The sequence below is a fragment of the Penicillium robsamsonii genome (assembly GCF_028829455.1).
Source record: "Penicillium robsamsonii strain IBT 29466 chromosome Unknown utg000003l_segment0_segment0, whole genome shotgun sequence".
Taxonomy (NCBI): Eukaryota; Fungi; Ascomycota; class Eurotiomycetes; order Eurotiales; family Aspergillaceae; genus Penicillium; species Penicillium robsamsonii.
In genome coordinates this window covers 1,511,476-1,532,246 of record NW_026643221.1, presented here as the reverse complement: position 1 = coordinate 1,532,246, position 20,771 = coordinate 1,511,476, and the positions used below count along the sequence as shown (strand labels likewise).

The 20,771-nt window shown below is 45.1% G+C and overlaps 5 protein-coding genes across 5 annotated transcripts; 4 read left to right on the top strand and 1 right to left on the bottom strand.

The window, feature by feature from the left end:
* Window positions 1–357: 357 nt before the first annotated feature.
* On the top strand, window positions 358–1,773 carry N7447_005313 (TauD/TfdA family dioxygenase; the record flags this gene model as incomplete). The annotated part of the gene is made up of 4 exons (XM_057229575.1): window positions 358–660; window positions 726–991; window positions 1,068–1,328; window positions 1,410–1,773. 4 exons carry the CDS (start codon window positions 358–360, stop codon window positions 1,771–1,773), a joined length of 1,194 nt encoding a protein of 397 aa, XP_057084665.1.
* Window positions 1,774–5,959: 4,186 nt separating this feature from the next.
* Window positions 5,960–6,982, top strand: N7447_005312 (uncharacterized protein; the record flags this gene model as incomplete). The annotated part of the gene is made up of 1 exon (XM_057229574.1): window positions 5,960–6,982. One exon carries the CDS (start codon window positions 5,960–5,962, stop codon window positions 6,980–6,982), a length of 1,023 nt encoding a protein of 340 aa, XP_057084664.1.
* Window positions 6,983–11,600: 4,618 nt separating this feature from the next.
* On the top strand, window positions 11,601–12,651 carry N7447_005311 (uncharacterized protein; the record flags this gene model as incomplete). The annotated part of the gene is made up of 4 exons (XM_057229573.1): window positions 11,601–11,836; window positions 11,898–12,061; window positions 12,117–12,361; window positions 12,454–12,651. 4 exons carry the CDS (start codon window positions 11,601–11,603, stop codon window positions 12,649–12,651), a joined length of 843 nt encoding a protein of 280 aa, XP_057084663.1.
* A 1,323-nt stretch (window positions 12,652–13,974) lies between these two features.
* Window positions 13,975–15,822, bottom strand: N7447_005310 (alpha-mannosyltransferase; the record flags this gene model as incomplete). The annotated part of the gene is made up of 3 exons (XM_057229572.1): window positions 13,975–14,507; window positions 14,574–15,635; window positions 15,696–15,822. The coding sequence occupies 3 exons, from the start codon at window positions 15,820–15,822 to the stop codon at window positions 13,975–13,977; spliced, it is 1,722 nt and encodes a 573-aa protein (XP_057084662.1).
* Window positions 15,823–16,283: 461 nt separating this feature from the next.
* Window positions 16,284–18,908, top strand: N7447_005309 (uncharacterized protein; the record flags this gene model as incomplete). The annotated part of the gene is made up of 1 exon (XM_057229571.1): window positions 16,284–18,908. One exon carries the CDS (start codon window positions 16,284–16,286, stop codon window positions 18,906–18,908), a length of 2,625 nt encoding a protein of 874 aa, XP_057084661.1.
* Between the last annotated feature and the right edge of the window lie 1,863 nt (window positions 18,909–20,771).

Genomic DNA, 20,771 nt, shown 5'->3' with positions numbered 1-20,771 from the left:
CCTAGTTCAACGTTGATCCAACATCAATTACTTCACAGGAATCTAATATTTCCATTTAACATGCTCTTTATTTTCCTCAATGCATTGAAAAATATTTTGAAGCCAAAATACGTGCTCCCCCACTGTCATCACAACATTCTACCCCGCAAATTGCGCCATCTCGGCCCTTCAACCCCCAATCAGCTTCACTTCTTCAGCGGTCCTCATTCCGCTATACAACAAGACTTCCTAAAATTATCTCCCGTCACGCCATAAAGCCCACTACATTGCTCATTTACATAGAACTGATGCAGAATATAAATAAAAACCAACAGCCCTCCGTTTGGTGCTATATCGTACATCGCATTCTCCTTAATCATGGCTCCCGCTGCTACATCCTCTCTCCCAACTGCCCCTCACAACCTTACGGGGCCCATCTCATGGGATCTGTTCCCAGATGGACTGAAAACTACCGGCCAGCATCCCCCACTATACGACCACATCATCCCCTTCGAGAAATTCCCTAAACAAATCACCGGCCCTACAGTCTGGAAGGCGGAGGACTACCGCGAGAACCCAGAAAGGTGGACGCATGTCTTCACCCAGGACCAGATCGATGAGCTGAGCTCAGCATCGGATGCGTTCCTCTCATCCAAGACTCCATTAACCGGAATCTCAAAGGTGAGAGATCAAAAGAATTCATATCTACAAAACTATGAAACTGAAACTAATCATACCTTCAATAGACCAACTTCCAACTCCCAAAACTAGCGACCTACCTACACGACTTGCGCGCAGATCTCATTGACGGCAAGGGATTCATCCTCTTCAAGGGCTTCCCTGTCGAGGAATGGGGCAACCACAAGTCCGCCGTAGCATACATGGGTCTCGGCACATATCTCGGCTACTTCGTCAGCCAGAACAGCCGCGGCCACGTCCTGGGCCACGTCAAGGATCTCGGCGAGGACTCAACCCAGATTGACAAAGTGCGCATCTATCGCACTAATGCTCGGTGAGTTTGACAGTCTCAGTGCCAAGTGAATGCACACGCACACAAAACGAGCAATCAGCTGACCCTCCCAATCCAGCCAATACTTCCACGCCGACGACTCAGATATCGTTGGTCTTCTCTGCATTGCCAAGGCCCTTGAAGGCGGCGAATCAGACATCGTCTCCTCCCACCACGTCTACAACACCCTCGCCGTAGAACGCCCAGACGTCCTCAAGACCCTCACCGAGCCAATCTGGTACTTTGACCGCAAGGGCGAGACAAGCAAGGGACAGGAAGAATACATCCGCACCAGCGTGGTGTACCTCGAGCGCGGCGAGGAAGGCCGTGTCTACACAAAGTAAGTCACATCACACCGCCCCTCCATCTCCGCCCATCTTAAATCCATAATCTCTATTTCAGTATCTAACAATAATACCAGATGGGATCCATACTATGTCCGCTCTCTCGGCCGCTTTAGCGACGCAGGAATCATCCCCCCGCTGTCAGACGCACAACAAGAAGCCTTGCGCGTACTGGAAGAAACATGTGTGCGCTTGTCACTGCACATGGTTCTCGATATCGGCGATATCCAGTTCTTGTCAAATGCACACGTCCTGCATGCCCGAACTGCATACACAGATCATGCGCCACCTGCCCCACGCCGCCATCTTATGCGTCTTTGGCTGGCAACACCTGAGAATGAGGGCGGGTGGAAGTTGCCGTTCTGGGATAGTAATGAGAAGAAGAGAGGCGGGATTCAGGTCGATGATCAGGTTCCTGTTGCACTTTTGGATGCAGAGTAAGGCTTGGTTTGGTTACGGGTTGGGGTTTATAGATTCAAATGATACCTTTTTCATCTTTTACTTTCTTCTCTGGGTTGTTTGAGATTGGGCAAGGTTCTGTATGGATCGGAAGGTAGCGGCCTCCTCCGTGTCATTGCGGTATAACGGTAGTCTCGATAGCATCCGATGATACTCCTGGGGAATTTTGGAAGACATGGTGAGTAAAATTTTACGTTACATTGATGTCAGCTCTTGAATTCCTTCACTCTGGGGTATCTCCGTGAATGTGAATCGAGACAAGGAGTTAACTAAAGATTTGAATGCACCTAACTTCCTGTGCTTACCGGGCCCGGGAAGACATCGAGGCTCCTCTGCTGACTGTCAGTATAGCCATTTCTAAGGTTGCTCTGGAAATAAGAACGTTTACCTTGGGAGACCATGCCTTCCCTTTTGGGTCACTCATCACCCCGATTCCCCATCGACTTAAGCCAGGATTACCTGGCTCCTCCCACTTTCCCTCTTCTTCTTTCTTCTCTACTTAGCATTTCAGTCTCACGTCCAATAATGGATTTATTGAGGGCACTGATTGGATCTTTGACGCGGTCCAGGTTAGGTTGAAACTAGATTTGGGGTCTCTCCGTCTAATGGCACGAAGTATGTGGTCTTACAAGCCTGCGGGCAGTGCCTCTACGACCACTGTAGATACATATTGTACTTTCCTGGGTTCTCCTATATATTTGATGAGGGTAGCCGAAAAGTGGGGTGGGAAGATACTTTTGACCAAGTATGTGTACTAACTCACTAGATGTACCTACCTGATGGATTTATAAGCTTTTTCAACTTCTAAATTAATACATACGACCATAGGGTGTGGAAAACAGGGCTTCCCGTCCGCTCAGCCGTACTTAAGCCACACGCCGGTGAGTTAGTAGTTGGGTGGGTGACCACCAGCGAATCCTCACTGTTGTATGTTTGTTTTTTGTCATTCGATGGGACAAGTGTCCTTGCCACTTTACTCTTCACCTGCTTCAAGCCCCTTCACCTGAACGTCCTGAAGCCCCTCTATTCTTCACCCGAACGCCCTGAATACCCTTGAAGTGCTGACGTGGCGCCTCTCTCATCCTCCATCCGCCTTATGATACCAGTTGCCTAGGATGCCAACCCGCCTAAGATATCCTGTAAAGGAATCAGTCTGGGCCCGATAGGACCGTGAGTTAACACCGCCTTCAGCTATGGTCCGAATCGAATCATCTGCGTGGGGTCCAGACCGCAGAGCTCATCTGGCTTGTGGCACACCAACGCTTTGAAATCTGCGGGGTTACTGGGTGTTTAGAAGATGAACTACATTTTGCTTCACGTGCACCAATTAAATCGGCGGATGAACGATCACTTTCATAGCCGTTACCGTATATAGCTTATGAATGGGTATAGCTTATGAATGGGTGGCGACTGGCCTTCAAAGTTAGCCCCCATTTGCCCTGTGATGTTAGTGTAATTGAGCGCGCACGCCTAGCGAATAGTTCTGTAACCTCTTAACAAATACCTAAGTATGAAACAACGCGATTGAACGTATGGAAGCTGATATAGAATGTGGATGTGCTTTCTTTTTAAAAATACAGTTTATTTACCCTGGTTCCTTACCGAGGCGACATGCGGGATATACGAATTAGATAGTATCGCTGTATTTAGGCTAAACGTCTCACTATTTACCATATCAAATAGCAGCGGTTCCTGCCATCTACGCCGCAGAGACTAAAGGAAACGATTGCCTGCCCTCCCCCTATATACTGACACATCTTATTTAAAGGGAACATCTGCATCCCTCTCCTTTCTTTCCTCTCAGCCACTAAAAGTAGTTTTTGCCCGGGGATATTTGCCCTATGGCGCAGTTCTTGTAAGAATATAGTGGAAATTCCTGTCGGTCACTCTGATTCCATGGTCCTCATATAAATGGCCGATAATCTGCACATTGCTGGCTGCGGTAGATTGTGCAGAGAACATTACTCTTAGTTACCTACTGTCTTTTTTTTTATCCTCCTGAAAAACTTGCCAGTAATCATATATAGCCTAGAATCTGTTGGCTGCCTGTGAATCCCGTCTAGTGTTTATTTTTGTCTTCCCCTGTTTTGATTTTCATTGGATCCACGTCGTTGGACCTGAAACTGATTTTGCCCCACCATTTCCTGCACTACTACTGCTGCCTATGAGGAAATGTTAGCAATATAATTTTAGGAAAAAGAGGAGGGTTACATAAGGACACCATTCGCCGATACAGGATATGAAAAAATACCTTACCGCCATCCTGGCCCTGCGCTACTTTAATATTTCCTATACATCCAAATGAAGGTTTCAATTCTGGCACTGCTCATGATCTGTAAAAGCCAGAAGGCCTTTACAAACTCCTAGTAATATTTTTCGCATTAGACCATCGACTTGCGACTTGCGACTTGAAATTAGCATCTGTCATGAGGTGAAAAAAGGGATAAGCGTGACTTTGGTCGGGCTGTGTTTATAAGCGCCACTAATATAGCGCGAGCGTTGCACTGGCCCCTTGGGCTTCCACCTAACGCCGGCTGCTCTTTACCCCATAAATATCAACATAGACCCTATGTTAGTCTCTAAATCCTTGATCTTCATTTATCTGTGAAATTCCTTTGAACCCACTAATTCTTATTCTAAATGGGCAATCTATTTTCTGTGGCTGGGAGCGCGGTGGGTGTTATCTCGCTTGGCCTCACAGTCTGCCAGGGCCTACTGGCTTACTACGGGCCATTCAAAGCGTATGATGAACAAATTTACGACGTCTCAAACCGTATATCAAGTTTTAACAGCATGTTGAAAGCGTTAAAAAATGTTCTCGGTAACGCGGAGCTTTTTTCTTCCCCTTTGACGGTTCAATCAGCAACAGTTGCGCTCGACTCCATCTTTAGTTGCCAGGAAGGACTAAAAAGATTAAGCAAGATGCTAGAAAAGTGCAAAAGCACAAGAACGAGCTTTTTAGAGTCCAAAATCTAGATCAGTAGGATATTGTATCCTTTCAAACGCGATACGCTGGTGGCACTTTTGGAAATGGCGAGCTGGCTGCAAGGTCATCTCAATACCTCACTACAAATACTGAATATGTGAGTCTAAACTAAAAAGAATGATGGTGTTTTATCGCTAATCGAAGATTTTAAGGGCTATGCTAGCTATCTCTCAGAAACAAACGGACATGGTCCTCACGTACTCAGCATCGAGCGCCGTCAATACCAGTCAGATGTTACTCGTGGCTCAAAGGTTTGATCAGCGCGGTATTAGTATTGAGAACAGACTAGAAATACTTGAAGGTTATCTTAAGCAGATGGTATCGCTATTCCCCATGGTTCAGAACTCGAAGAATACCATCATTGAGCTGCGACTTACGATTTTACTTCAACTTAGGAAAGTGACAACTTCCGCAATAAAGCCCGGCCAGCTCTCACACCAGGCCTACTCCAATCGGCGTTGGAGTGCCAACGAATTTTGGATGAAGAGTCGCATGACCAGGGGACCACCATTATTTCTCAGCGGAATCGGCGCCGAACAAATGCTCATGTGGCACGATATACTCCAGGAAAGCGCGCAATGCTGGTTCAGATTGTACTAACGGATATGAGCTTCACACAGAAAGCAAAACCATCACAACTTTGCTATATCGCCGAATATTCTGCAGATGGGCTCTGCGAATCTCCCTTGAGACATCCTTTTCAAGCACAATCGGAGCAGGGGGCTTCTCCATTAGCCCTAAACTTGAATTCCGTGCCATTGTGCCAATAAATTCCCAAGATATTCAATACCCTTTATGATGCAGAGAAAAGTTTTAAGTCGAAAGATGTCCCCACTGTGATCCAGAATACCCAGAAGGCTCTATTTCAAGCCTTTCGTGAAGGCAAAGCATCAAAGTCGGATTCTCTTGGAACCGGCGATACTATTCTACATGTGAGTATGAATTAGCCACAGATGCCCTACGCTTCTATCTGTAGAAATACTCCGGTGTTGGGATGTCTCGACCTTTTACTTGAATGTCTTTTATTAACTGTAACTACAGGTAGTCACTGGTTGGCAACATCACAGTTCTCGCTGGGATACACATTCACGGCTTACCTGGCGTTCATTCATCCAAAATCTCTTACAGGCGGGCCTCTCTCCAGAGCGTGCGAATAACCGCGGTCAGACTCCTGCTGACACCATGATCGATGTTTTTGGTCATGAAGGCAGCGATCTGGAAAAGCAGCAGATAACGATTGATATCTGTTCAGACCTACTGAAAGCTGGAGGATATATGGCCCGCGAAGCCCTTAATTGGAGGCACCGAGAAAACGTACTCAACCCTAGCTACCATGCGTATAGAATAGATAGACGTAGGCATGATGATTTGTTCGAAGACTTTAGCTTCCGCCTTATTTGGAGAATTGCCGATGAGAAAGGGCTCCAGGGCAATTACACCTCAAAGAGTAGCCTGAATCAATGCGATGCTGACTTAAATCAAGATATTGATGTCCCAGAAGAGCTACAGCCTCTTGTGTACAAATCCAGCAAACTTTTAACCACACAATTGAGAAGAGGGATCGATTTCCATCGGTGGATCAAGACGTATACTCGTTGGGGTGATGGTTTAGCCCTGATTCTTCAATCTGGTCATGCACCAACCGAAGGCGCCCTTGAAGCGGCATGCGAAGCGAACTGCGAGGAGAGCGTCAAGATATTGGTGAATGATAATAGGTGCTTCATTGGAAATGAAGAGCTTGTAATCGCCAGTTTTCATCCCAACCAGGCTATCGTTGACCTGATTGTTGGCGAATTCATTGATCGCAGAAAGCGGCTCCAGACACTAAGTGAGACACACTTACCGAGAAGTGTCCAAGATAAATTACGCATCGAATCCCAAAGCCTACTAAATGTCCATGCTTATGAAGCATATACACTACTTGTGGTGACTTCTGTGGATTTGAAAGGGCTCCTAGAGCATTATAGATGGTCAGTCTTTGACTGTGTTGGTGTCAATCTTGATTTGGCGGACCAGTTATGGAGTGCTGGCTTTCGAGACGTGAATGAAATCGATGATGACAATGAGACATGTCTGACAAAGGCTTGGGAAAACACACCACCCTGTGATTTGGAAGTCTTCCTGCAAAAGATTCACTGGTTGATCAGCAAAGGTGCTGATGTCTGTCACCAAAAATCATCCGGATCGACCTTGCATGACATATGAAATAGCGTTGGATCAATTTTATATGGGATGAAAGAAGAGGAACACCCTTCTTCGAAGATTCATTCTCTAAGTGAACCTTCAAAGGCCTTATTGAGAATAACTCTTTCCGACAATACTCGAGATGATTGCGAATGTGCCTGTTCTCTGATCGGATGCTCTCCACTGACGACCCTTTTGAGCGGACTTTTGCCCACACGAACTGATCATGAAACTTTATCCAAGCTTATTCATCTCTTTTCTGAATTATTAAGAGCTATTCTCTTTGACTCACAATTCGAACTCGAGCCTGATGAACGCTTTAGGAGCCATTTGAGTGCTGGCATACTTCGCTTCATCACATTCAAAACCTTGGATATCACTCGTACTTGCTTCCATGAGTACAGAAATATCGACCCAGATGAAATAAAAGAGATCCAAGATGAAGAGAAACCCTTGATATTGGATCTCGAGGGACTATTGACACAATTTCTTGAAGAATCGAATGTGCATGGCTTGCAACTTGCGAGTTACATAACAGAGCAGTGGTGGACCAACATGGCTTCATTTCTATCAACACCCAGACCTCATAGCGTAATAGAAATTACTCAAATTCTTGAGTTGGGAGTCATCCTTGATGGTTACGAGACATAAGGGTGGAAGGTTTCTTTATCCTAGCTACGGCCAAGGATTATGAGAAATGAGATAAGAGTGCTGCTGGAAGAGGATCCGATCAGAATCTCATCGATTGAAGACATATGTCCGGAAGAATCTCGGAACAGCTATTAGCTAGGAATAGTCGGCTGGAATAGGAAGATGTCGAGAAGAAGTGGGGTTGTTCATTACAGTGACATGGGATTAGCCCAAATGCGTCCCAACATTTCTGTTATTTTTGTATGTAACAGGTTTCAGTAACGAGTAACGGGTACTCGGGTTCCTCAAAAAGGAGTGCTAGAGCGACAAGCCGCCCACGACACAGAACCGTGGGCGCTAGATGACCATGGCCATACTTATGCTATTGTACGTTTTTACTTTTTATTTCTATTTATTTGATTCGTGGAGAGTCCCTCTTGCCGCCCCACTCTTCAATATTTCGCCTGAATCCCCTAAATCCGTCTATTCATAACGTACGCTGTCGTTACTAAGCAAACGGCAGTACCTTGACTAAACGATATGCATATACTCATGTCTCTTCAATACCTAGGCATGTCTCTCAGTTTTTAGAGTGTTAAGGAGTACGAGCCAGGACTACTACTATGTACTAGGAAATTTTATAAAGAAGAAATTGCACCAGCCAAAGTATTGGCCTCAAACATCAACTCCAATTCACTAAGCTATGGGCTCGTCTTGTGGAATATTTTGATGAGGAAACACTCCGTCAACTATGGTTTATCTGGCTTGATGACCAATCGATAGTAGCGCATAACCAGATTGATGATATGGAGCTGAAGTATCAGCGATAGTTTCGCAAGCGGTATCCTAAAATAAAGAATATCAAGCCTAACTGAGACTATTTTAACGAGCTCTTTTAGTCCAATGTATATTCGGTTAGGGTTCTAACTGATTATCTCTTTCGTCCTACATATTGTGTCCTCCCTCTAAGGAGGTACTACATTGCAAGTGAGACTGGTTGATATATCTGCCCTCGAGACATTGATTATAAATATATTCAGCATGGTTTAGATTCCTTAGATGATAGTTTCTTCGTTGCTCCCAAGAAAGGGCCGGTTATAACGCTTAAAGATTCGGATAATAGAATACTATAGCTTATAAATGCCTATTTCTAATTATTCATCATATAAATGGGAATAGTCACCATAGGCACACGAATTTTACTATAAGATATGTCCAAAGGAGCATTACGATACTTAGTTAAACTTTAGCCCAATCGGTAGGGGTCCTACGTACGGTACTTATAGTGGTCTCGACACTATAATTGAGTTATTAAGATAGTCCAGTCCTTTAGGGATATACCGCTATCTTTATTCATTTACTTGGTTAAGAGAAGAGAGTAATCTTAATCTATAATTATCTCTCCTACGATAACTATACTATCTACTATTAACACTATACTTCTTGAAAGGATGCTAGTATCGACCTTATTGAGTGTAGTCCAAGTGACTGTAGCCACGATTAGTGAGAATTTTTAAAGTTTCTTTTTCCATTTATTCTAGTGGCGAATTTCCTAAAAAAATTCCAAATCACCTCGACTATAGGCCTTTCTTTGATCCCACTGTCTATTCCTCTTACAACCCACTAGAGAAAAGCCTCTAATATCCGCCTGGATAATGGCCTATAGTTATAGACTGACAAAACTAGGGATATAGGTATAATTTAGGGATTTGCTTCTCTACTCCTAGAGCTAGGACATACTCATGGAAAATACGCAGCTTACAACTATAACTAGATTCTATTCGTGGTAGCACTACCCGCTAGATTTCATTATTACTATACGCCCCGAAATCTATAACATTAGCCATATATTTCAAGATTAGGTCTACTTAGTACGTATCTTGCTCGTGATAAATCAAGGCTGGAGTGATAAAACGGAGAGGAAAGGAACGGTGCTTTAGCTTTTTTAGTTATAATAGGAAATGTACTCTTTGCTATACGGGTTGAATATCTATCCTGACTGCCCTGAATCCATGCCTGAACCGTGGGCGCTAGGTGACCACCACCTTAGACATGCTGTTGTATGTTTTTACGTTTTTGATTCTATTTTATTCAGAAACTCCCTCTTGTCGCCCTACTCTTTAGTCCCTTCAGCCCATTCACCTGAATGCCCTGAACACCACTATTCTACAGCTGAATATCCTGCACGCCCTTGAACCGCTAAGGTGTCCTTCCCCTCCCGTACTGATTTTTTCTCACAGGGATGTTGTTTTGATCATAACAGGCTGCTTCTCGAAATTCATACGTCAAAAATATTTGCAAGCATATGCTCCAAAGAGAACCTATTCTTTACCAGCTACCATCCTCTCATCTGTCTTCCAAGAGACTTAACAATTTATTTATAAGACTTTGATTACCTGCCAGATTATCCAAGCAGAAGAGTACATTTCATACAAAATATTAGTGCAAAGAGGGGGAGGAGAAAGGAAGAAAGGGGATTCGTTGGATATGGGTATTAATGGGTCCCGAACCCTGCCTGGATTCTCTTTATAATCCAACACTTTGTTTTGATACAGTCGCATGTATGCGGCTGAGATAGTGCCCGAGTTCCTGGTTATCTGTCAGTGCGCGGTGAATGTGAACTATATATTTGATAACACCTGAAAGTTTATAATCCAGATGCTCAACTTGTTTCAACTTGTGGCGGAGACTACGTCGTGTAGCATCCCTAAAAGCTCCCGATCAGAACACCGCAATCGAAAAATCGCACATATGGGATACACTTCAGTTGCCATACCTGGCGAACCTCGAACAAGGGCAAGGGCTAGAGCAAAATCGTCCTGTTCATATGTAGTCTGGGTGTGTTGTTCTCTCATATGCGGAAAAACAGTGGTTGTGGGAATTTTCAGGCTTCGGTAGGAGATCGAGACTGGCATCTTAATATAATCAACCATTTTACGAGTAACATCCACAGTATAAAGAGAGCCCGCCCCGCCTTCACATTCCATTAGGTCCGAGACGGTAACACAGCGAGTCATTATTTTCGACATCCTGAACCGCGATCCCTGTTCCAAAGGGTAAGTCCATATAGGACCGAGATCTAGGCATCATTGGCCGAAAACCCGGAAATCCACTGAAAGTGCTAGACAGGGATCTCGGGGGGGCCGAGCACGTCGATCGAAGATTCGCAGCTAATAGGATCGCGCCTACACTTTCGGAGTGGCTTACCGACATAGGAGGATCGATGCCCCTTTTAATTTAGCTTATTCTTAAAGATAAAGAAATGAGTCCCTTTCGGCTATAACACCGTAAGGGTTCACTCGAGGTTTACTGCAACCGTGGCCTTCAAGCGACCTTTTTGGAATTAAAGGGATGAAACCAACGTCCAACTTTGGAATTACATGGTTCTTGAGACCACAGATCTCTGTATTGCATATGGACCTAACTCAAGTATCATCAGTATTCCTACTACGCTTTAGTCACACTGCGTGCGCGTGTACCTCTTTATATCAAGAAATACCCTATCAAGTTATAAGTCCACGTAGGGAGATAAAAGGAAGTCTCAGGAATCTGGGCTTCTTTTCGGATTATCTCGCTAACTGGCTGTGAAGTCTGAATGGAATGAGTCTTGATATTCGGCACCTGTTACCATGTACACGTGACCGGTCTTGCGGGTCCCTACGCCACTCCCGCCACTCCCGCCACTCCCGCAACTCCACAGCTCCACAGCTCCACAACTCCACAAACCTCCTTTGACAGAAATCAAGCGTACCACAAACGTATGGTAAAAATAGCAGATATCGAAGACTATTAACTTTAAATGACAAAACCCACTATTTCAACAATCACTAACTGTAATACACACTTTTGGTATGTCGAGTACCACTGGTCATATGCTTTTCGGGGTAAATTACCCTGTCTCACGTAATTCATCTCTGTATTCTGACATCCTTCTCCACACAGTCTACAGCTCTTTCCATTACAGTTCTTTCCGCGATTTCCAAACCACGTCCCCTAGTCCAAGCCGATCATGGAGCGCCATTCGGAGCCTGACTCTCCCGTAAAATCTAGCCCACCACTTTTCCCAGGAATGAGCAGCACTTCCGCGACAGAATTCGTCGACCAGACGGACTTTGAATATCATGTCCTGAAAGAAATTCGCAGCGCGTCTGAATCTCAAGTATTGGTTTTCACGGATGTCAACTCATCGTGGGGAGAGCGGATAGTGGACTTGATCAATGAAACCGATGACGGATATTCTATCAGGTAAGCTATCACAGCCCATATGTGCTCTCTCGTCAAATTTCATTAACACCTATTCTCTTAGAAAAACTTATGATTCGTTAATCGGAGTTTTACGAATTAGAGTCATGCCGACTGAAGTACACAACTGTTCTCAAAGCTGGTGGCGTTTGTCAGAGACCAACTTACGGAGGATTGGTGACTTGACCGATGGTGAACATGTGCAACTTGATGTCCTCGTTGGCACGAGTAAGATACCGTATACAGGCTTCTCTTTGACTTCTTATATACTAAATTGCTACAGTACTTTTGTTCGTTGAAGGTCCGTATCGGTCGTCACGCAAGGAACCTGATCTATTCGTCCGCTCGATTTACGACCATCTCCCGTCCTTCGTTATTAAGACAGGCTGGAGCGAGTCTTGGGATGCATTAATGGATGACATGAATCTTCTGCTGGTCGGCGGTAACGGAGATATTCGCGCTGTCACAATTCTCAAATGGAACTTAAACCGACAAACAAGAGTTGTGAGTGGATTCGTGGAGCTATATGTACGTGATCGGCAAGGCATACCCGTACGGCGACAGAGAGAAGTATGCTGAAGTGCTCGAGTTTTATTGGTCAATTTGCTAATGGCGTTTAGGATATCTTCCCTGCACCTACTGGAACTATGACCCCTCAAAGACTTGAATTATCTCGTCAAGAAGCATTCGTCCCTTCCCTCTTGCCTGACCCAGTACGTACCCAACCTCCGAACAATATGGTCTATCTTGAGATAGAAGATTTGCGGACAGTAGCCCGTCGGGCACTGCACCGTATGAGTCTCTCCCCGGCGGTTTGACATCTTGAAAGATTATCTTCCGTTGAACAATATCGTCTGTGGTGAAGAATTTGCTCTAGTATGCTTTCATTATTAAAGACGGCTTCTCCTTCCCCCCCCCTCTTTCTTTGCTCTATGTATTTTAACAAGTTAGTTAGCTAGCTTGCCCGCAACCTTTACCATTGCTGCCTAATTAATAAACTCAATATAATAGATAGCAGATAAAAGCCCGTAGGTTCTCTTCGACCGATCATATAGAAGTGTGGGAGCATTCGGATTTAAGATTATACTTATGCTGTTCCTTGTCAGAAGTGGCCGAATGGAAAAGCTATTGTCAACCAAAACTGAGGATCTGGTCTTGATACTAGAGAAGTTTGAGTCCGAGAAATTGCTGTTTTGTGTGCGCCTGTGCCTTATTATATTGTCAAATACCGAGTCTGCATACTTGGGACAATACACAGCAGGTAATATAGCAAGCATCCAATACAGGGCTACGTACGACGTAGTCCCATAACAGCGGAGGATCAGAACGATAATTATATAGAGGATACTTAGCTTAACCTAATTAGTGATAATAAAGAGGAGGAGGGATTGGATAATAGACCGCGAGAGATATCTCCTCATTTAATACATATCGAGGTGACGGAGCCATAGTTACTAGAGACTATAACTTAGACACGGGCGTTAGGGAGGAAACGTAAGAGTAGAGTAGATGATGATTTAAGTAATATTAGAAAAATACATAGTGGTTTAATCATTTAATTTATTCTGGAAGAGCGCTATAAGTAAAATGCTCAATATTATAAGCTAAAAATGCATTAATTATACAGTTATACATTAGAAGTATGTTTATCTGGTTTACAATATATTATTGCCCTAATTGGTTATCTAGTTAATTGGTTTTGGGTTATAGCTAATAACCCAAAACCCATCGTTAGGCTATAGAATTTGACCTAAAACCCATTTTGGGTTAGAGTGGGTTGTGCCGAAGTCTATCATTAACTAGCTTCTCCTTTATAAGTGAGAATGCCTCCTCGTACTTAGTAGACCATTCGAACGTGATATCTCGCCTAATTAATCGGCATAGGGGCTTCGAGATAGAGCTATATCCTTAGATAAATCGATAGTAGAAATTATAGAATCCTAGGAACGACTATTAGTATTACCTAATATGCTCAATTATAGTACTGATTTTCTTTGATAGAGAAATGGCTTATGGAACAAAATCTACTTTTCCTCCCTTTAGAAGTAAATAACGGTGCGCCACGAGGCGCCACTATATCGGACCGCCCCAATAGTATGCTGCTACTACGCCATGACGGAAAACATGCAACAGCGAATCAATCATGTATCAAGCCAATCTGAACCAAAGACGCCCACTCTTCTCGCAACCCTAACCATCATCTTCAAAGTCTCCGTCTCATCCTCCAAAAACGTCGCCACCTTCTTCGAACTCAAGCAACAAACATTATTCCCATGTAATTTCCATTTCTCTGGATCCTTCTCATCCTCCAGCTGCTCATGTACAAAACTCTCAAACTTTCCAGGCTGCTGATTCTTAGAGTCTGCAAATTTATCTTGTAAGAGCCAACCATTAAACCACAGTGGCCGCCCAGCAAGATCCAAGTGGAGTAGCTGCGGTGCGCAGATCGTATACTCCCGAGGCCGTGTACTCAAAGCGGGCTGGATCCGCGGAGGTTTCTCAATGCTCTCGGAAGAGACTGAATGAATCGAATCGGAGTCTGTTTCGTCGAGACGTCGCCCGCGTGTTGGTCCGTTTACTTGGACAGTGCCCATAGTTCCGACCCTTCCCTTGTGAAATGCGTATGATGTGGACCCAGAAAGCTCCCAGCCAAGCCAAAAGGTTTCCTTATCGCCTGTATATTGTCAGCTCTAATCTTTGATAAAAGGGAAACAGACAGCAATCAATACAAGAAACTCACCGAAAAGCATATCGTAAACCCCTCTCAGACCTTTCTCCTTATTCCCATCCCGGTCAGGCCCATTCATCCTCGTAACTAGAAGCAATGACACAAAATGTCTGCAGGAATCAACAACCATAACCCCAGACTCCTGCATATGTCCACTTATCCCCTTCCAAAACCTGGAGCCCCTCGCCATCTCAGAAATAGGAGCGGGCAAGACCTTTCTCATCCAGCCACTCTTATCCTCCGGCATGATACGACGATCTTTAAAGAATAACGCACCCGTCTGTTTGTACTCCGGATCCTCAAAAAGGATCTCCGGATTCTGCAAGAACAGCGCATCTGCATCGATGAATATCACTTCTCGGAAACTGGAAAATAGGATTGCGAATGGTTTCCCTGCCCATCCACGCAGCGTCCAGCCCTCATCTGAGATCATGAGACTTAAGTCGCGCGCCAGCACACCCGGTAGAGATTCAAGCTGTCGTTGCGCTTCGGGACTGAGGTCTTCTGGGCCAAGGTATAAGACTTCGATTGGGAGGGTGCAGCCTAGGTTTCTGAGTATTGGGATTGAGGTGAGGAGGTATGGGAGTTGATGGGTGCCTGCTGTGAAGACGAGGCCTCGGCCGCCTTTTGAGAGGGCATGATGGAGAGAAAGGTGGTCGGCATGGTAGGGTAATGTCCAGGGGAAAAGGAAGGTTTGGAGACGGGCAAGGGCTGAGCGGTATTGTTCATAGGCGTGGAGAAGGTTGGAAGGATTTGTGGAGAGGGCGGTGGAGAGTCGGGGGTTGGTTCGTATTTTTTGGGGTATGTCGTCTCGGATAGAGATGTCTGCGTTCGAGTTTGTGGTGTGTAGCTCTGTCCAGACTTCAAACAAGATTTTGTATTGTCTTGTACGGAGGCCGAAGTCGTGTAGTCTGGCTTCACCGGTTGTGTCGATAGGGCTGAGGAGTTGCTTTGTTTCCGTTTCGTCGGGTAGGAGGAGGAGCATGCGTGAGAGGCTATCGGTTAGTGCGGCGGTCGACCGTTGAGTGTCTTCTGCAAGGTCATTTTGGTAGAATTGGGATGCGTTTTGCTTGGCTGTGGCTGGTATTACTGTAAACTTTACAGACCATAAGTGATATCCGGCTTGGCACTTACTATTCCAACTTAGTGCAATATTGTAGCAGAGCCATATTGATAGAATAACAAGGGCTATCTGTGTAGCAAGTGATTTGTTTCGAGATTTCGGCCGGCGTTTGTTCTCTTTGATCATAAAGCCGCCCATGGTTGCGAGATTGACTCGATAGAGATTGACTCGATAGAGATGAAAGAGATAGGATTTACTTAATTGCGGAGAATTCTGTCTATTAGAGATCAATGGTTTGTGTTTGAAACAACGTCTATGGTTCATCGTAATGCATCAATTGCTGGACAAGTTAGAAGAAACTTGTAGTCTATAATGTCACATCCGCCCAACTCCATATGGCTCGGTGGCCCCTTACGGGTAGTAACATCACTATGAACATTACACAATCTTAGTGTCTTTTAGTCAGGATTATAGTGTTTGTCGTTAGGTCATCCGGGTCTATGAATATCTACCCTCAATGGGGTTGTGTCATACACGTATGAAAACATGGAAGTTTGGAAGCTTAAAATCCTCTTGGATCATATAAAAAAGACGTGAAGTTATGATATTTCCTGCAATTTTAGCCAAAAATCGCCAAAGGATAAAGAAAAACCGCCAACATGAGAATAGCAACCGCCGCTGTCACTTCTCTGCTTTTGATCGGGCAATCTCTTTGTCACCCGCACAGAGTCAATCTCGAAGGCCATGTCGATGGGTCAGCTGAGAGTGTGGAGGCAACGCCCTTCGAGCATGTGTCAAGGGATGTTCCAGCCCCGTGGAACAGGGATTCCTTGGTATTCTTGGAGAATGCCGCCCCGACAGATCCATTCCAGAATATTCACAAATGGGGCAATGATAATCATGATGAGGAGCTCCACAATCTGGGGGATCATCAAGGAGATAGAACACCACCTAGCTGGGCTACCCATCCCAAGCATAGCACCTCGTGTGATACTTTGAGTCCCGAGCCAACTACGAGTATTTTGCCCGCTAGTTCGCCAACCTCTCAGACTACCACTACGAGTTGTTCATCGACAACTGCTTCACCAGAAACAACCACAAGTACTACCTCACCACCCTCTTCGATAACTACGTCACCCACAACGAGTTTTTCATCTCCGATAACTTCACCGGCAACAACTATAACAACCACCACTTCCACTACTTCGCCGAAAACATCCACAACAAGTACTAGCTCGCCAACTACAACCACTTCCACCACTTCACCTACAACCACCACAACTTCCACCAACTCACCAGCTCTTGCAGCAACCACCTCCACTACTTCACCTATAACAATTACAACTACCACTACCTCACCGACTAGTACAACCACAACAATTACCACTTCCACCACTTCAACTACAACCACCACAACTTCCACCAACTCACCAGCTATTGCAGCAACCACCTCCACTACTTCACCTACAACCACTACCACTTCCACCACTTCACCTACAACCACTACAACTACCACTACCTCACCAGCTATTGCAGCAACCACCTCCACTACTTCACCTACAACCACCACAACTTCCACCAACTCTCCAGCTATTGCAGCAACCACCTCCACTACTTCACCTACAACCACTACCACTTCCACCACTTCACCTACAACCACTACAACTACCACTACCTCACCAGCTATTGCAGCAACCACCTCCACTACTTCACCTACAACCACCACAACTTCCACCAACTCTCCAGCTATTGCAGCAACCACCTCCACTACTTCACCTACAACCACTACCACTTCCACCACTTCACCTACAACCACTACAACTACCACTACCTCACCAGCTATTGCAGCAACCACCTCCACTACTTCACCTACAACCACTACCACTTCCACCACTTCACCTACAACCACTACAACTACCACTACCTCACCAGCTATTGCAGCAACCACCTCCACTACTTCACCTACAACCACTACCACTTCCACCACTTCACCTACAACCACTACAACTACCACTACCTCACCAGCTATTGCAGCAACCACCTCCACTACTTCACCTACAACCACCACAACTTCCACCAACTCTCCAGCTATTGCAGCAACCACCTCCACTACTTCACCTACAACCACTACCACTTCCACCACTTCACCTACAACCACTACAACTACCACTACCTCACCAGCTATTGCAGCAACCACCTCCACTACTTCACCTACAACCACCACAACTTCCACCAACTCTCCAGCTATTGCAGCAACCACCTCCACTACTTCACCTACAACCACTACCACTTCCACCACTTCACCTACAACCACTACAACTACCACTACCTCACCGACTACTACAGCAACCACCTCCACTACTTCACCTACAACCACCACAACTTCCACTAACTCACCAGCTATTGCAGCAACCACCTCCACTACTTCACCTACAACCACCACAACTTCCACTAACTCACCAGCTATTGCAGCAACCACCTCCACTACTTCACCTACAACCACTACCACTTCCACCACTTCACCTACAACCACTACAACTACCACTACCTCACCGACTACTACAGCAACCACCTCCACTACTTCACCTACAACCACCACAACTTCCACTAACTCACCAGCTATTGCAGCAACCACCTCCACTACTTCACCTACAACCACCACAACTTCCACTAACTCACCAGCTATTGCAGCAACCACCTCCACTACTTCACCTACAACCACTACCACTTCCACCACTTCACCTACAACCACTACAACTACCACTACCTCACCGACTACTACAGCAACCACCTCCACTACTTCACCTACAACCACCACAACTTCCACCAACTCACCAGCTATTGCAGCAACCACCTCCACCACATCACTAACTACTACAGCAACCACCTCCACTACTTCACCTACAACCACTACAACTACCACTACCTCGCCGACTACTACAGCAACCACCTCCACTACTTCACCTACAACCACCACAACTACCACCACTTCACCTACTCCAACTCCAACACTCGACTACGGTACCTGCTCGGACCCGACCATCAGGTATGAGTATGGCCTGGATAATCGCAATGAGTGGGCCTACACCACCAACAACCAGTCAGACTTCCCATTCGGTTCTTCACATGACATCGCTACCCCGCAAGATCTCATCTGCAACCGTCTCAGGAGCCCATGCAATGCGCCGCAGGCCACTATTGATCAGTGCTATGCCGCGAAGGAGGCAACTGCTGGCCTCACTGGCCAGGCTGCGGTTAACCTATGGAACTCGCTGATGACCTAGGCTTCTCTTGATTCTGCATGCTTAGTACTCGAAACCGATAATGTTCGATACAGGGCAGCTTACCCAGAAGATCACGCAACCATGCGAAGTGATTTCTACATAAAAGTTTACATTACAGTTAGTTATCATGTCCGCACAGATTGTCCAAAATTGCGGTTTTATCATGTTTTAATAGTTTCTTAAAAATTTAATAAGGACCCTTATTGAACCTGTAAAATATTTTTCACACGACCACAATCATCCGGCCATACTTCCAGTAGCGTCTGCAAAGGTTAAGCATTCCAAGTACCTATGAAAATAATTATTTCTTCCCTATTTCTCTTATCTAGATTAAATATGTATTTTAGATGCTACCTCTTGGATTTAGCCGATCCACAACCATCGTGGCCATACTTTGTGCCTCGCAGGGTTACATCCTATATGAATGGTAAAGGTCACCTTCCTAAGCTGATAAACGCGTTTCAATTCGAACGAGTTGCTTTTGGCCGCAAAAAGCCCTTAAAAGCTACTTCTAGATCATTCGCGATACTTGATGGTCAAAAAGAGGCAGGCAAGTCGCAGAAGACACATCAGTCTCAACGCCAAAACGACGGATATGACAAGAAGCTATAAGCACGGCACCACCATGGATGAACAATGCTATCTGTGTCGGTGAAGATCGAGACCTTTATTACGCTTGTCTATACCAACTCCAATGAGTTTCCTTTTCACTGTATTCATAGCTCGACAAGATGTTGGATACCTCGTGAAAATAACCTAGCCATGTATGTTTAATTGGCCATCTTCTGACGGACATGTCAATACATTTTTAATGCAAAGGCAATCAACAAAAAGGATGGTCAATATTAAAACCTTCCAAGGCTAGGGTTTGTGAACACTGGGTATCCACTGAGTCATCCTGTGCTGTGAAATACTCCCAAGGTCAGTGAACAGGGTGGACCCCCATAAATCGGCCCCCCGATCGGCTAAAATCTGGGAGCCTACCAATGTAATAGAGGTAAGGGAGAAGATAATAACGACATCTTGCAACCCGTTGGGTTCTCAATTGGATATAATTAACACCCCCCGTGTTCCGTATGTCGTACTAGTTAAACGCCCTTGAACATAATTAATAGAAGTAAATAGTAATGGTGCTCTGTATTATGAACTGTAATCCTAAGACATGTACCGAAATTTACCGATCATTTCCCAATTCCACGTGGATGAGATTATTTCCCCTATGTACTCCGTACCGAATACACGTATTTGTTCGTCCCTGCAGACTTGATTAGTTTGCATGTGCAGAAACTTTTCTGACGATCATACTAGGTCCAAGTGTGAAAAAAGTGCGTAACATCGACCTCATTCCCGGGGTTCCACCGGGCGTTTAAACGGCTGCATTAGACATTTGCTTTCCGAGATACCGATTCTATTCTATTACTTATTACTCTACCTGCCCATTATCAATACAAAGGGATGTATTAGTTTGACAGTGCGTCATTTGTCTACTCCGCTAGTGGATCTCTCTACTCTCCCCCACAGGTCAACACAAAAATCTAGACTTATAAACAATTTTAGAGCCCAAGGTCCCTCTTGCCGCCCTACTCTTCGGCCCCTTCAGCAGGATAGGCGATCTCATTAAAACCATTTAGCTGCCCGCCCTCATTTACATTAAAAAAGTTCACCTTTCCTAATTTAGACGTATAAAACTGCTAACGTATTCGGTAAGCGGGTGGTCCATGTAAGCCAGTGATCCACCCCGAAACACATAGTAGATGCGATATTTGCTACACTTCTATCTCAACAACCAACGTCTTTGTTTTATTTAATTACTTGCCGATAGCTACCGATAAGCATTCTTAGTAGTATATATCAATTTCGAAT